Here is a 16,439-nt window from a genome sequence, read left to right as displayed (position 1 = left end):
TAAACATATACGTAACGTAGGAAAGACAAAAGTAAACGAATAAACAAAAGATTGCAATAAAGAAAAAATAAAATATTTTATTAGAAGTCTTTAGAAACATAACAAATATAGGACAGTACAACTCTCATTACATTACAGAATAATTCAAATGTCATAGAAATTACCAAACTAATTGTTTTCAAATGTTGCTCATCATTTGACGAACAGAATGTTTTCTCAATCAAAACAAGAAAAAAAAAATATTCTGTGGATCATTGCAGTCAGCATCTCGTTTCACACAATTCCATGTAGAAATTTGACATAGTATATCAGTATGTGTATAAGTGTGAACATGTTGACTCTCAGACCTGCAGAGGACACAGAGACACCGAAGAGGAATCAACACAAAACGAGAACCCTGACCCAAACCCAGCATAGAGAGGTTCAGTGAATGTGGTTCTGAAGGTGTGGAGGTGGACCAGTGTGTCAGAGGAGACTCTGTAGAAGGAGAGAGAGCCAGCAGGAAGATCCAGATACACTGCTACTCTACCAGAGGGTTAGCAAAACCCTTCAGAGACATGTTTTTTATATCTGAGACCTATAATATATGCTTACAAATAGTACAATAGGAGACCTTTAAGTGCAGTTCCAAACCAACGAGTGTGGAGGGGGAGTGTTTTATCAAGAGAGTCTGCATCACCTGACTTCACCTGCTGCTCCACCTGACCGACCAACGTGTGTGTGTCCGTCAGGAAACACGCTGCTTACAAACAGTTCCAACATTTACTGATAAACTGAACAACAAGATAGATGTTTAATATCTTCATACAGATGTTAACAACTTCCTGTTCCCTCGTATTGTTTTTAACTCAGGATCATACCCATGTGTAGTCTAGAAAACGGTAAATGTGTGCATTATATTATAAAGTTGTGTATATTTACAGACTGTTGAAAAAAAATAAGAAGCTTAAAAGGTTTTAAAACTAAAAGAGGTTTACAAAAAAAATAAACACAATTTAAGATTTTTGGAGTTTTTTCTTTTTTTTTTTGTGTCCAAATGTTTTATCCAAGAGATGCTGATTTGAAACCGTTGTTACAACAAGTTACGGCATTTCCTGTTGCTGCCGGAGAGAGGGGAGTTTGCTCCAAAGCTGCTGCTGTATTTACACCCTCCGTCTGAAAGGAGGGGGCCTCGTTCAGCTGAGTGTTGACTTCAGACGGAGGGGGAGTGGGTGTGGTTTGGAATTGGGCCTCCATTTATTTCATCACTGATACAAAGGGTGAGTTTATACATTTAAGGGTTAATAATCTGTCATGTGAAACCCAATCTAATAACTGATGTGGAACTAAAGGTGGATTGAACAGCAGTGAAGGGGTTAGTATGGAGGACAGAACATGGCATAAGTATAAACTGATAGAAACATGGATGGATTCGCCCTGTTTTTCCGGAGCTGCGGCCTCTGCTGGGCCCGCTGGCAGCTCCTCCTGCCCGACTGACTGCTCCCGGCCCGTGCAGCGTTCAACACGCACATCTTCGTCAGCTGAGACGCACTACACCTTCGGCAAGCCCGGAGCGAAAACTTTGCATGGCTTTGCTAAATGCTAGGTCGATAGCAAACAAAACGTTCCTGCTAAACGACTTCTTCACCTCTCGTGAACTGGATTTTATATTTCTGACGGAGACCTGGGTCCACGCTGGCGAGTATACATCGTTCTCTGAACTTCTTCCTCCTGACTGTACATTCTTCAGCTCCCCCCGTGCCACCGGCCATGGTGTATCGTCCGCCAAAGTGCAATAAGGATTTCATAAATGACTTTTCTGACTTTCTGTCCGGGATCATGGTGAAATATGATCGTGTTTTGATCTCCGGAGACTTCAATGTCCATGTGTGTTGTGAGTCCAAACCTCTGGTTAGGGACTTTTTAAATCTCCTTGATTCTTTTGGTCTCGTTCAGTCTGTGGCTGGCCCAACACACGAAAAAGGACACACTTTGGACTTAGTATTATCGTTTGGACTGTCTGTATCTGTGGATGAAATATGTGCAGCAACGCGTATCTCAGACCATTTACCGGTTCTGTTTACAACCTCGATCCCTTCCGCAGGAGTCGAATCACGTGCCCCTGCGCGTCGTCTGCGTTCGATTAACCCCTTGACTGCCTCACAGTTCTCTGATGTTTTGAATGCTTCTCCTATCTGTAAATTAGAGGTGAACTGTGTTTTTAGTGCTGATGAGCTTATCTCCATGTTTGACTCGACATGTACACTAATACTGGATTCTGTTGCTCCTTTTACGCTTAGACGCACCAAAGTTCTATCAGAGCCGTGGCTCAATGACTGTACTCGCGCTCTTAGAAGCACCTGCAGGCGTGCAGAGAGAAAATGGAAAAAGGATAAACTCCATGTCTCCTTAGAAATCCTTCGTGCTTGCCTTTCTGACTACCAGACGGCAGTCAAAGCAGCCAAAACAGAGCACATTTCTCTGTTCATCTCCAAAAACAGCCATAAACCTCAGGTTCTTTTTAATGTCCTCAACTCTATCATTAATCCCTGTGATGTTTCTTCTATTGTGCCATCGACTACTCTCTGTGATAAGTTTCTTACATTTTTTATTGAAAAAGTATCTGCTCTTAGGCTAGCCCACACTAGTGCTACCCCAGATCCTGCTCCTTTTCTGTGCCCTGCTGTCCTCGACCACTTTGAGCCTGTATCCCTCTCTTCTCTCTCGGATGTAGTCAAGCACCTGCGGCTGACAAACTGCACCTCAGACAGCATTCCCTCTCGCCTTCTCAGAGATGTTTTAGAATCAGTTGGAGCAAGTATTTTATTACTTTTAAATACCTCTCTTAGCTCAGGATGTGTCCCAGCTGCCTTCAAACATGCTGTGGTTAAGCCACTACTTAAAAAGAAAAATCTCGACCCCTCCATTCTCGCAAATTTTAGGCCCATCTCCCAGCTACCTTTTTTATCAAAAGCCCTGGAGCGAGTAGTCTACGCCCAGCTGCAGTCTTTTTTAACCACGCATGGAATCCATGAAAAGTATCAGTCTGGCTTCAAACCCATGCACAGCACTGAAACAGCCCTTTTAAGAGTTTTTAATGATCTGCTCCTAGCCGCCGACTCAGGTAGCCCAGCTGTCTTGGTGCTGTTAGACCTGACAGCTGCCTTTGACACTGTGGACCATAGCATCCTGCTGTCACGGCTTGAACAGTCCGCTGGCATCACAGGCTCTGCCCTTGCATGGTTCAGGTCCTACCTGACAGACCGTAGCTTCTCAGTGCAGCTAGGTGCCTTCTCCTCAGCCATAGCCCCTCTTACCTGTGGGGTTCCCCAAGGCTCGATTTTGGGCCCCATCCTTTTTCTACTGTACATACTGCCCCTAGGTTCAATTCTCACAAAACACAACATCCCCTTCCACTGCTACGCCGACGATGTACAGATCTATCTGCCACTCAATTCAAATGTTAACTCATTACAGCTATTGATGGACTGCTTAGCAGAGATCAAATCCTGGCTGAGCCAAAATTTCCTCAACCTCAATGAGAGCAAGACTGAGGTTATCTTTTTTGGACCCCAACCTCTAGCCTCCCAGGTTGATATTCTGGGCTCCCTCAAAAATAATATCCTCCCCTCTGTCACGAACCTTGGAGTGACCTTCAATAGCGCTTTTAAATTCGATAAGCAGGTCAGCAGCGTAGTCAAAACCTGCTTTTTTTAAATACGACTATTGGCCAAGACTAAGTCGTTTTTATCGTTTGAGGACCTGGAAAGGGTTATTAACGCCTTTGTTACCTCGAGGTTGGACTACTGCAACGCTCTGTACGTGGGTATGGACCACGCATCAATTAAACGCCTGCAGCTAGTCCAGAACGCAGCTGCACGTCTACTCACTGGCCACAAAAAGCGTGACCACATCACCCCAATTCTGGCCTCACTGCACTGGCTTCCAATTCGGTTCCGAATTGATTTTAAACTCCTTTTATTTGTTTTTAAAGCACTAAATGGGCTGGCTCCGGCCTATATAGCTGAACTCCTCCAGCGCTACACCCCAGCCAGAGCTTTAAGGTCTGCTGACCAGCTGTTGCTGATAGTGCCCAAGACCAGGCTCAAAACCCGAGGGCACCGAGCCTTCGCAGCAGCTGGCCCTAGGCTCTGGAACACTCTGCCCCTCCATGTGAGGTCGGCCCAGACCCTAGGGGTTTTTAAATCTACTCTTAAGACACACTTCTTCTCCCTGGCCTTTTAGTCAGAGCGGAGCACGACTCCTGACTTTTCCCTGTGTTTTTCTTTTTAAATATCTGTTGTAATTTATTGTCTTTTATTGTGATTATAGAAATGTGTTTTTATGTGATTGTAGTTATTACATGTACAGCACTTTGGCCCGACCAAAAATCGCTTTTAAATGTGCTCTATAAATAAACCTTGAGTTGATTTGATTTGATTTGATAAATGTATAAATAAATGTATGAATAAATACATTAAAATAATAAATAAATGTGAAAATAAAATACAGAAGAAATGTGTATTTTAACACATTTAACGTGACACACAACTGTCCAACAGGGGACTCATTTATTATTTTAAAACCACCATAATAATGCTAAATGTTCAAAATAAGTGTTGAACTATAACGAAAGGAGAGCATCCAAGTGTTGTTGTTAGCACTTCACTGTGGAGTTATTGAATATTCTCCACAAATATGTTTTAGCATTTAATCCTTCAAAATATATGTAGTAGTATAACCAGTAGGGGGGGTGTTAGAAGATGTGTGAAGTGATTCTGGTGCTAGTTTTACTTTATGACAAAACAAAAGCTTAGCCTCAGAATAAAAAGAAAATATTTTATTCAAAATAATTTGAAACATTACAAGAAAAAGATCAGTTTTATATTTATTACATTACAGTATTATTCAAGAGGAAGCTAAAGAAGGCAATTGGTTTTCAGATGTTTCGTACCATTATAAAAACAATACGTCATCTTTTGAATCAAAACAAAGAAAGTATTTCTGATTATTGCATACCACACTGCATATGGTAAACATGTGGCTTCAAACTGGATTCAGAATCAGTTTATGGCAGCAAACACTGACGCTGCTCAAAGAGGATACAAGGCACCTCAGGAGACCAAAGGAAACACACCGTTACCCCGAAGAACACCACACGTTTCTCTGAACCTACACAAGACAGCTAAATATAGAACAAGCAAATGTAAATGTAGAAATGTTATATATTTGTTAAATTATTGTGTCTGAGTTTGAGACAGATGTGTGTGTGATGGTGAACACACTGAACTGATTTCAGCAGCTGATCTGCAGTCAGTTTCTGTCGTCAGGAGAGACTCTCAGACCTGAGGAACCAGAGACACTGAAGAGGGACCAGGCCAGAGCCCAAACCCAGCATAGAGAGGTTCAGTGAATGTGGTTCTGAAGGTGTGGAGGTGGACCAGTGTGTCAGAGGAGACTCTGTAGAAGGAGAGAGAGCCAGCAGGATGATCCAGATACACTGCTACTCTACCAGAGGAGGAGGAGAAGGAGGAGGAGGGGATGTCTGTTTTTATATTTGAGTGGCTGACACAGTGACCCCATTTAGAGCATCTCAGACTCCAGGACTGATCATTCTCTCCAAACAAACTGTCCTTTCCGTCTCCTCTCCTGCTGATTCCTCTGTAAGTCACTGCTATATCAACCTCTCCTCTCCACTCGACTTCCCAATAACAGCGTCCAGTCAGAGCTTCTCTACACATCAGCTGTTCCAATAAGTCAAACTCTGGATGATCAGGATATGGCTGCTCCTTCCACACACGTGTCGCCAGCTTCAGTTCACAGGCATCTGATGGAGAGAACAGCTGCAGGTTATCATCTGTTCATTTATTAACTACTTTACTGACAATCACTGACAGGAAATAATTCAAGCTGACGTTTTATATTCAACACTATAAATTATGTCTAACAACTTTCAACAAAGACGTCTAAAGAATAAAACTAAAGGTTACTTGAACAAAACATCTGTCAGACTAGTGAAATACAAGTTTACGAGGAGCATCTGAAGCCAACAAAGCACTAATACAATATCAGAATATATCTATAATGACGGTTGTATGAAACTCCCCCATTACTTGGACTATTCCTTGCACCCCCTAGCATAGGCCCGAATGGTTTCAACCATGTTGCAGCACTAACGTGCACTTGTTGTCGTAACAAGATCGCAAGGACACTAGTAGCGATCGGACAAATGAGAGTGTTGTTCATTTTGTGTGTTGTGGACATGCGTGTGCGTGCATGAAAATGTAAGTGCATATATTCTTGCCTAGTTCGGTTATTGGTGGGTTAATGTTCATAATACAGAGCTTACTCTGCAATAGAAGGCAGTTAGCAATAGCCGCTAACTTTGCCATGTTGACTATGGGACAGCACGAGGTGCGGCCACACCAGGCACGCTCCCTCACATTGCATAATGAACAATGTTACGCCAAGTTGATGCAGGGGCCAATATATGCAGTGTTCTTTATATTGTAGTCACTATAGAGACATCATTGTGTGCATTCCTGTATGTTGTTCATGCGTGATTGTTTATAATAGTTAATTACTTATGTAATAACGTGTCATTTCAATCGCCATTCTGTTGCGGCCTTTGGCCAATAGAGGGCAGCACAGGCCAGCTAATTGTGCCATTTCTTTCTTTACCTAATTTACTGTGTTACCCCTAGATTCCACCGGGTCCGTCTGCGCCGCGTTACGGCTGCGCCGCGGTTTTGGTCCGGCCTCCTCCGGCGTCATACCCTACCAGGCGCGTTTCAGAAGCATTTCAGAAGCGGAGAGTCTTGCCTGCCGGCTCGCAGTTTTTGTTGATTTGGGCATATTTCCTGGACAGGCTACTTTGTACAGACAAAGTTAATAATAACTGTAATATTCCAGTTATAAACGACATGAATCAAAGATGTGTTGCTGTATTTTAGTGGTAAAAAAAATGCATTCATCATCATAATTATTCTATATATATAATTTACACAGTGCCTGTAAACCGGAGGAGAACGCTGGCATTTCTCCTCCTACTTGAAAGACTACGGAGGGATAGGGTCTGCAAAATTAGTTTGTGTGTGTGTATATATATAGGTCTATATAGCTCTGAACGTTCCACTTCCTGCCTGCCCGACCTTACGTTACGGCTGCGCCGCGACAAAAATAGGATTCGATCCTAATTTTAGAAAAGCCCTGCGCCGAGCCGCTTCTGGGACGCGTCTGAGCCGTAACGCGCCCCGTGTGGTGGAATAGCACCCATTGACTAGAGTGGCCGCGATCACCTTGAGCACCGCGGCGCAGCCGTAACGCGTCCGTAACGCGCCGCAGACGGACCCGGTGGAATCTAGGGGTAACAATGTCACTGGTCATTATCCCTCTATAATACATGTTTATTCATACCTGTTTATCTTTATATTACAGATGCCACACCCATCCAATTACCGATGCATGTAAAAATCACTACCCTGGAAATCAATAAAGTATTTAAATTGGAACAGCCTGTGGAAAGCCGTTCTTCCTCGCACGTCCGTCGCCGACACCTTCTAACAGAGGACAGGAAAATCTAGCTGCAGCACGACCCGTATACTTTTGCACGCCTTGTTCTCAACAACGGTGAAAATAAGAAGTTATCTTTCTGCTGATTTGAAATGTATTTATTAGTGCTGTTGGATCACTGTGTTCACTTTGTTGTGTTTGTGGATCCCTGCAGCCACAGAAACACAAAGCCAAGAAAATGTAAAACTGTAGCCTAAAGGCCCCTACACACCAAGCCGATTTCGGCCGTCGATAGATGTCTGGCCGCCGATGAGCGTCCTGTCGCCCTACTCAGATTGGTCCTGCCCCGTCATGCCTTTTCGGCCGTGCCGACACCTTCAGAGTGACAGCCTCCGCAGGCTCCGCGGCCGATTCAACATTGAATCGGCCGCGGAGCCTGCGGAGGATGTCGGCAAAAGAAATCACTCTGATTGGCTGTTCAGTTTAGCGAAACACTATTTGCCTGAATGGGAGTGGAGCAGTACAGTACTTAAAGTGGACCTATCATGCTATATTATAATAATATAGTGTAGGACCATACCTATATAAGGCATATTTATACTTTATTTTTTTCAAAATACCAAACAGATCATGCATTTTAGCCATGCCTCATTTCGCTCAATTTGCACTATTTTACCCCTGTTTTTGCAAGGGCAGATTCAGTGAGAACAGCACCACCTACAGGCCTGGCATATGTACTACAGCGTCTCCAGCGCTTTCGAATGGCAATGGCCGTGGCTGTCTCCTCCTGATTGGTGGAGTTGGTCCAATAGCCGTAGCGCCACCGTCCTGACGTCAGGACAGTGTTCAAATCTGGATCAGTTTTTATCAGATCCGTTGCAGCCCCTTTTTTAGAGATTTGGGTATGGAGGAAAATAGAGAGGGTTGTGTTTTCTGACACTTGGTGAGTTCCCTGGAACACCGGGGACACATATTCATGTATAAAAGACGTACAAAAGTGCATTTTGCATGATAGGTCCCCTTTAAGTAAATGTACTTTGTTACTGTCCACAATCTGCCTAGAAGTATTTTAATGTTGTAGCTGTTCAAGATGGTCATTTTAAAATGTTTTAAAAATATACTGTTAGTAGGCTAGTTAAACCAATAATAATGCTACGGCTGCAACCGACAGTTATGGTTTCTTAATGCTGCGTGATTAAAAGAATAAACACAAATAGCAGGATAGGCACACATATTTGCTATATCTTTCCCCACTGAAAAGGCACTGCACCGATACTGTTAAAATATTGGCATACTTCATCCCTGTGCTGCTTGGCTGGAGCTGTGGAGCATGTAGCTATTTGTTGTTTGTATATATCACGCAGTCTGTCTTCTGGTTGCCTCTTTTGCCACTCACGCATGCGCAGTTCATACGTGCTTCTTGGCCGTCGGCTGAAGTCTTTGCGGTGTGTTCCAGTGCGACAGTTTGGCCAAGACGCAGGAGACGTGAGGCGACACAACAGTCGTGTTCCGTCGGGACGTGTTCTTTGGTGTTTGTTTGGTATAGGGGCCTTTACGTGCAGCTCTGATGAATCAAACTTAAAACACAACACACTCACACTTCCTCAGACCAGGTTTCAAACACTGCAGACCACCATGGTCCATCCTGCAGAAAGAAAGTGACGAAGACATTGTCACTATTTGTATTAAACCACTCAAAGTCATTCAAACAAGCATAAATCCATTTGGTCATTGTGTTCCTGACTCTCAAACAGAGCAACAGAATAATGCTGCCTTGAATAGAGACTTAATCAATCAATGCAGATGAGCTCAGTTGGAAGGTACCATGTTAAAACCTCTAGAGCCAATTGCCCCCGGCATCGGGGGCAGACGCATCTTGTAAGAAACACCATCCCAGGGCTTGTTAACATTTAAGCTATTAATGTGGCATACCCACTTAACGGGAAGAAAGTCAGCTAACTGACGATATGAACCATTTTTACCTAAACGGAACACAAGTCTAACACCAAGCGTCTAAATCAGCACTTAACGAAAACATGCTAACGGTGCTAGCGCACATAAGTGGCAATAGTGATTTTTCTACTTCATGCTATCTGCACAAACGACATGTCATATGAAAGCTGAGATTCCACGTATTCCATGGGTATAAGTCTCATCACTGTACGAAAACTCACTGAACTAGCAGCCAGGAAAGAGCAAGAAAACAACTTCACTTTACGTAGCCATGATGATTAAGTCTTACCTTTGCTGTTTTGTGATCAAAAGTTGTGTTCAAGGCCATAAAACGCTGCTGAAGGTTAATCCAACGTCTCTGTGTCACTTTGAAATTATTACTGATAATCCATCATTATAGTTATTGGTAATAAACGGGGTATAATGTTGAGCAGGCCGGGGCGTCTGCTTTAGGGCATGCTGTGTCTGAGTCATTTTAACTGACCAATGGTAATGTTTACATGGATTTATGAACTGCCCCTCGATTCTATTGGCTCCAACGGTTACAAGGAGGTGTACATCACCCAATTTGACCAATGGGTTCCAGAGATACAGCTCTGCGTAATCATAATGCATGCGTAATGCATAGGTCTGACTGGTAGCTTGCGCCTCATAATGCTTTGTGGCGAAAAAAGGTATGGAGGGCTGGGTGAATTTTCAAAAAAGGTAAAATTAGTTTTACAGTGTGGTACCTGAGAAAGGTCAAATGGCACTGATGGTAACCAAATGTATACAAAGGCGAGTCCACCTTGACCTACCTGTGCTAAACCTCACTAAAAAATTACACAGGGTACTTATGATATATTAAAGGTTCTGGGCTACTATCCCATCATTCAAGGCTGGTTTTCACTATAAGTAATGTGTTTTTTTAGGCGGAGATTAGAATTACATTTGTTGTACTATGTTCAATCTGATACAATATCTGTCTGTCTGTCTGTCTGTCTGTCTGTCTGTCTGTCTGTCTGTCTGTCTGTCTGTCTGTCTGTCTGTCTGTCTGTCTGTCTGACTGAATAAATAAATATACCTGAGTGTCCATACCTGAGTGTCTCGAGTCTCCATATCAGCTTCTCTCCTGAGTCTCCTGGATGATTGTATCTCAGGTCCAGCTCTCTCAGGTGGGAGGGGTTGGAACTCAGAGCTGAAGCCAGAGAAACACAGCCTTCCTCTGTGACCAGACAGCCTGACAGACTGAATAAACACACACACACACACACACACACACACACACACACACACACACACACACACACACACACACACACACACACACACACACACACACACACACACACACACAGCTCACAGCCGCACACACGTTAGAATAGAGATTAATATGATTCAAGTTATTTTATTAGCAATCAACTTCCCTATAACATTGCTGCCACGTTTAATACATGATGATGGAAAAACCTAAACATTTAACTTGTTACTCAGGTCCAGCTCAGACGAGAGAAATTGGAGCTGAGGACTGAGGACAGAGCTTCACAACTTCTCTTTGACAATGTGCAAACACTAAAATAATTCAATAAAAGGTTAATCCAACAGTTAGTATAATAAGTAATTGGGTGTTCAGAGGGTCAGCATTTTTGAACAACATTTCACTTACCTTAGAGTTCCGAGTTTGCAGTGTGGACTCTCCAGTCCAGCAGACAGCAGCTTCACTCCTGAATCCTGCAGGTCGTTGTTACTCAGGTCCAGCTCAATCAGACAAGAGGACTTGGAGCTGAGAACTTCACAACTTCTCTCTGACAGGTTACAACCACTCAGTCTGAAATAATTCAATAACATGTCTATTCAATAAATAGTATATGACGAAACATAGAATTGAGATGGTCAACATTTTAAAACAGCTTTACACCAACCTGAGTGTCTCCAGTTCACAGTTTGGACTCTCCAGTCCAGCAGACAGCAGCTTCACTCCTGAATCCTGCAGGTCATTGTCACTCAGGTCCAGCTCTCTCAGACGTGAGGACTGGGAGCTGAGAACTGAGGACAGAGCTTCACAGCTTCTCTCTGACAGGTTACAGTCACTCAGTCTGGAGAGGAATCAGTTATATAAATTAAATCAATTACAAACAGTTATACATTTATTTCTGAATAAAAAAGAAATACATTCAATCTGGATAGTTATGTGTTCACCTACAGAGCTTTGTTGGAGGCTTTGACCACTGGCAGCAGCCTTAGAAGAGCCTCCTCTGAAGCACAGTATTTCTTCAGGTCAAACACGTCCAGATCTTTTCCTGATGACAGTAAGATGAAGACCAGAGCTGACCACAGAGCAGGAGACAGATTATATGTGGAAATAATTCCTAATTTCAGGCACCATTGGATCTGCTTCACTAGAGAATGATAATTTAGTTCATTCAGACAGTGGAACAGGTTGATGCTTCTCTCTGGAGACAGATCCTCATCCATCTTCTCTACTATGTACTCCGCTGTTTTCCCTTCAGTGTCTGGGTCACTTCCTGTCTGTGTCATCAGGCCTCGTAGAAGTTTTTGATTGGTCTGCAGTGAAAGACCCAGGAGGAAGCGCAGGAACAAGTCCAGGTGTCCGTTTGGACTCTGTAAGGACTTGTTCACAGCACTCTGGTAGAGATGTGTTAGTTCAGGTTTGACCTCATACTGCTGGGAGGTTGTTGGTTCTTCTGACAGCAGGTTGACTCCAGACTTTATGAAGGTCAGATGGACATGAAGAGCAGCCAGAAACTCCTGAATGCTCAGATGGACAAAGCAGAACACCTTGTCCTCGTACAGTCCGCTCTCCTCTCTAAAGACCTGTGTGAACACTCCTGAGTACACAGAGGCTTCTCTGATATTGATGCCACACTCTGTCAGGTCGGACTCATAGAAGATCAGGTTGCCTTTCTGCAGCTGCTCAAAAGCCAGTTTTCCCAGAGACTCCATCATCTTCCTGCTCTCTGGAGTCCAGTGTGGATCTGACTCAGCTCCTCCATGATACTTGACGTTCTTGACTTTGGACTGAACCACCAGGAAGTGGATGTACATCTCAGTCAGGGTCTTGGGCAGCTCTCCTCCCTCTCCGGTTTTCATGTACTCCAGAACTGTAGCAGAGATCCAGCAGAAGACTGGGATGTGGCACATGATGTAGAGGCTTCGTGAGGTCTTGATGTGGGAGATGATGGTGCGGGCCTGCTTTTGATCACTGAATCTCTTCCTGAAGTACTCCTCCTTCTGTGGGTCAGTGAACCCTCGGACCTCTGTCACCATGTCCACACACTCACGAGGGATCTGATTGGCTGCTGCAGGTCGTGTGGTTATCCAGAGGCGAGCAGAGGGAAGCAGCTTCCCCCTGATGAGGTTTGTCAGCAGCACATCCACTGAGGTGGACTCTGTGACATCAGTCAGGATCTCAGTGTTGTGGAAGTCCAGAGGAAGTCGACACTCATCCAGACCGTCAAAGATGAACACGACCGGGAACTGATCAAACCTGCAGATTCCTGCGTCTCTGGTTTCAGAGAAGAAGTGATGAACAAGTTCCACCAAGCTGTACTTGTTCCCTCTCAGCACATTCAGCTCTCTGAAAGTGAATGGAAATATGAACTGGAAGTCCTGGTGGGCTTTGCCTTCAGCCCAGTCCAGAGTGAACTTCTGTGTTAAGACTGTTTTCCCAATGCCAGCCACTCCCTTTGTCATCACTCTGATTGGTGCATCTCTTCCAGGTGAGGCTTTAAAGAGGTCTTCTCGTCTGATGGTTGTTTCTGGTCTGTCTGGTTTCCTGGATGCTATTTCAATCTGTCTGACCTCATGTTCCATGTTGACCTCTGCACCCCCCCCCCTCTGTGATGTAGATCTCGGTGTAGATTTCATTCAGGGGTTTTACATTTTCGTTTTTTGAGATTTTCTCAGATATGAATTCAGACTTTTTCTTCAGGCTTGATTTGAGTTCAGTTTGGCACTCAGAAACAATCTCTGAATGAAGCAAAAAGGAAAATTAGAGGAGATACTACAAATAACACGTGTCTAAATACATCTTCCTAATTTAACACAATAGTAGTTTATTTAATAGTAGTTAAATAATTTAAACGAAAGTTAATATAATCAAATATAATTTTGTATAACCCACAATGAAAAATGCATTATACTTCACATTGTTCTACACTCACAGTATATATTACAGTCAAAAAACACGATGCAGGGTTATAAAGAATACAAGTCCCATCTTTGTAGCATCTTTTTAATGACCTACCTGCAGGTTCTGAAGGGTGTTTTGATAATTTCTCCTTTAGATCATTCCGCTTTATCTCCCCCAAAACCATTATGGTCACTTTGAACGTATTTATGCCGTAGTTCAGAAACATCTGATCCACTGTGGCTCTCCGGTTTGCATGCTCCAGCCGACTCTTTGGGATTCCTTGGATATCTAGGACCTTCTGCTGCAGGGTCCACTTGAAGTCTTTAAAGTCCTCTTCCCCCAAATCTTCCAAAGTGCTGACGAGGATCTTTTTAAGAGTCTCCATCTTTCCTGCTGAGATTCAAAAGGAGAAAATGATACGTGGTAACACTTTATATTAAGGTACACAAATTAACCATCAACTAGTTGTTAATTAACATGCATATTATCAGTATATTGGCTCTTTATTAGTCATTATAAAACACTTATTAATGCCTTATTCTACAAGTAATACGCCATTAGTTGAGAGTTTTTCCTCAATAACCCTCTAATTAGTGCTGATTTATTGCAAGTAAGGAAGTTGTTGTACATGAGTTTTGGTCTTAATATGCGCTGCTCAATATGGGCCTAATAAGGCAGTAGTGCCACAAGAATAGTAATTATCCCATAATAACACTTAACAAATATGATCTATTCTTAGGTAACAAGACATGAAACTATAAGTGTTAATTAAGTCTAAATAACTAAAAATTAGGTATTTATATCTAAGAACATGTTCCCTATTTTAAAGTGAAGTCTTGTTCATAACCAATAAGCTAGTAGTTTGACTCTAATTGATCTGAACAGGTTCCCTATTCTAAAGTTGCCTCCTCTTCACACTTTGTAAATACATGATAGCACACAACTACTGAAATTAACCTCAACAGTACATGATCAAAGTAGGCACACGTTGAAATATCTGTTTTATTAATGAACCACTAAGGAGAGGTTCAGACTCATACCAAAACATGTCAAGTTCCTCCAAGGCTGAGAACACATACGCAGCCTGTACTTTTTAATAAAAACAGAGTTTATGTATTTGTGATTATACTGTGTGACCTTCTTGTATGTACTTACACAATAGGTGTACTGTTCTCTCTATGTGTTGTCCTGTCTCTGTGTGAACATAGATTAAACAGCCAGCCAAACTCTTTTGAGAGCCAGGGAATGAGCAGCCATGCTCCTTTATTGAATTATTTGCAGTCCACTGACATTCAAACGGAGTGAAACTATAAAAAAAGAAGTTACAAGGCACTTGATGATCTCATACATGCAAGTGTAACATACACAGATTAACACATAGGACCGCTAAGTGTAAACAAGGTAAATATAGCTAATGCTAGCTGTGCAATAAGCATGTGTACAGGCTAGTATGGCTAACGCTAGCATGTATGCTAACACTACCGTGTATGCTAACACTACCGTGTATGCTAACGCTAGCGCGAATGCTAACGCAAATGCTAGCGCGAATGGTAACGCATTTTCTCATTGTGTTTAAACATCTCCAAATGTCATCACATAAACACAATACATGTTACTAATCCTTACAGTGTGTAAGTGTCAGTGGCGAGCCGTCAGGGCCCTCTAGGCCCTCTGTGAGGGCCTAAGATATTCCAAAAAAAAATATTTAAAAACATTAAAAAAAAAAAAAAAAATTTATAATATATATGTTTTTAATATTATTTTTGTTATATTTTTCATTTGTTTTACCGAAAAAAAACTTGATTTAATAAAATAACATTTCCAAATAAATAAATCGTTCGAATCTGCCTGTTCAGTCTCTGTTTGAATGTCAGTTACTATAGCGGGCCTCTCTGCGATTCACAGAGGGCCCGCTATAGTAACTGAACGAGAGAGTAATGTCAAATGACAGTACAATTGACCAATCATATCTTCCCTCTAAATGGGTGGGTTTTATTATCGCGGACTATATGACAAGTTCCGCCCGCTGTGAAACTTTTCTTGTTTCCATAGCAACAACAACTTCCTGTCAACAGCGTGAACTCGCCTTCAAAATAAAAGCATGCCAAATTACACTTAAGACATACAACTGCAACGAAAGTAACAAACACAATGCAATATCATTTTCAATGTCAAAGAATACAAATTGGGTTCACAGGTGTTGTTTTGTGTGGTAGAGGGTCGCTGTCATTGATGCGTTTTGCACCCTGGGCCGTTGTTTTGATATTCCGCTGAAGTATACGCTGTGACGTAATAACTCTTTTTTTTTCTTTTTTTCGAGGGAAGGGGTGGGGGTCAGAGGGCCTAGGTATAAAGCTCACGGCTCGCCACTGGTAAGTGTAAGGCTTACACTTACACTTACAGTCATTGCTTTCTGACGGACTTGACCCTTTACTCTTCAGGTTGCAAAGGGAACATTTGTAGCAGTCTGCTCATGGATGTCGACTGCCATGCTATTCAGTTCACATTCTCCTACTTCCTGTACCCGGTTTCCTGTCTAACCTTCAGTACAAAGTATTTTACAAATATATAAATGTGCAAATATGAAACATACAGGTCAATATCACCTTGCTATTGGTAGCTGAACTGTCAATACCCCAAAACATATTCTTAGATATAAATTAGGGCTGTCAGTCGATTAAAATATTTAATAGCGATTAATCGCATGATTGTCCATAGTTAATCGTGATTAATCGCAAATTAATCGCACATTATTTATCTGTTCTAAATGTACCTTAGAGGGATATTTTTCAAGTTTTTAATACTCTTATCAACATATGAGTGGACAAATATGCTTTATATGTTTGTTAATTATCATTTGAAC

General features: G+C 42.4%; 1 protein-coding gene across 1 annotated transcript; it reads right to left on the bottom strand.

Annotated features, from left to right (window-relative positions):
• Positions 1-325: 325 nt before the first annotated feature.
• On the bottom strand, positions 326-13,961 carry LOC117477008 (NLR family CARD domain-containing protein 3-like). Its single transcript, XM_034123706.1, is given in 9 exon segments — positions 326-504; positions 5,467-5,806; positions 9,090-9,136; positions 10,522-10,671; positions 11,090-11,251; positions 11,346-11,519; positions 11,627-13,284; positions 13,286-13,413; positions 13,691-13,961. Coding segments are annotated over 9 exon segments (3,093 nt in total). The 3' UTR covers positions 326-341.
• Between the last annotated feature and the right edge of the window lie 2,478 nt (positions 13,962-16,439).

The sequence above is a fragment of the Trematomus bernacchii genome, unplaced genomic scaffold (assembly GCF_902827165.1).
Source record: "Trematomus bernacchii unplaced genomic scaffold, fTreBer1.1, whole genome shotgun sequence".
In the NCBI taxonomy this organism is placed as follows: Eukaryota; Metazoa; Chordata; class Actinopteri; order Perciformes; family Nototheniidae; genus Trematomus; species Trematomus bernacchii.
This window is presented reverse-complemented; position numbering and strand designations above follow the sequence as displayed.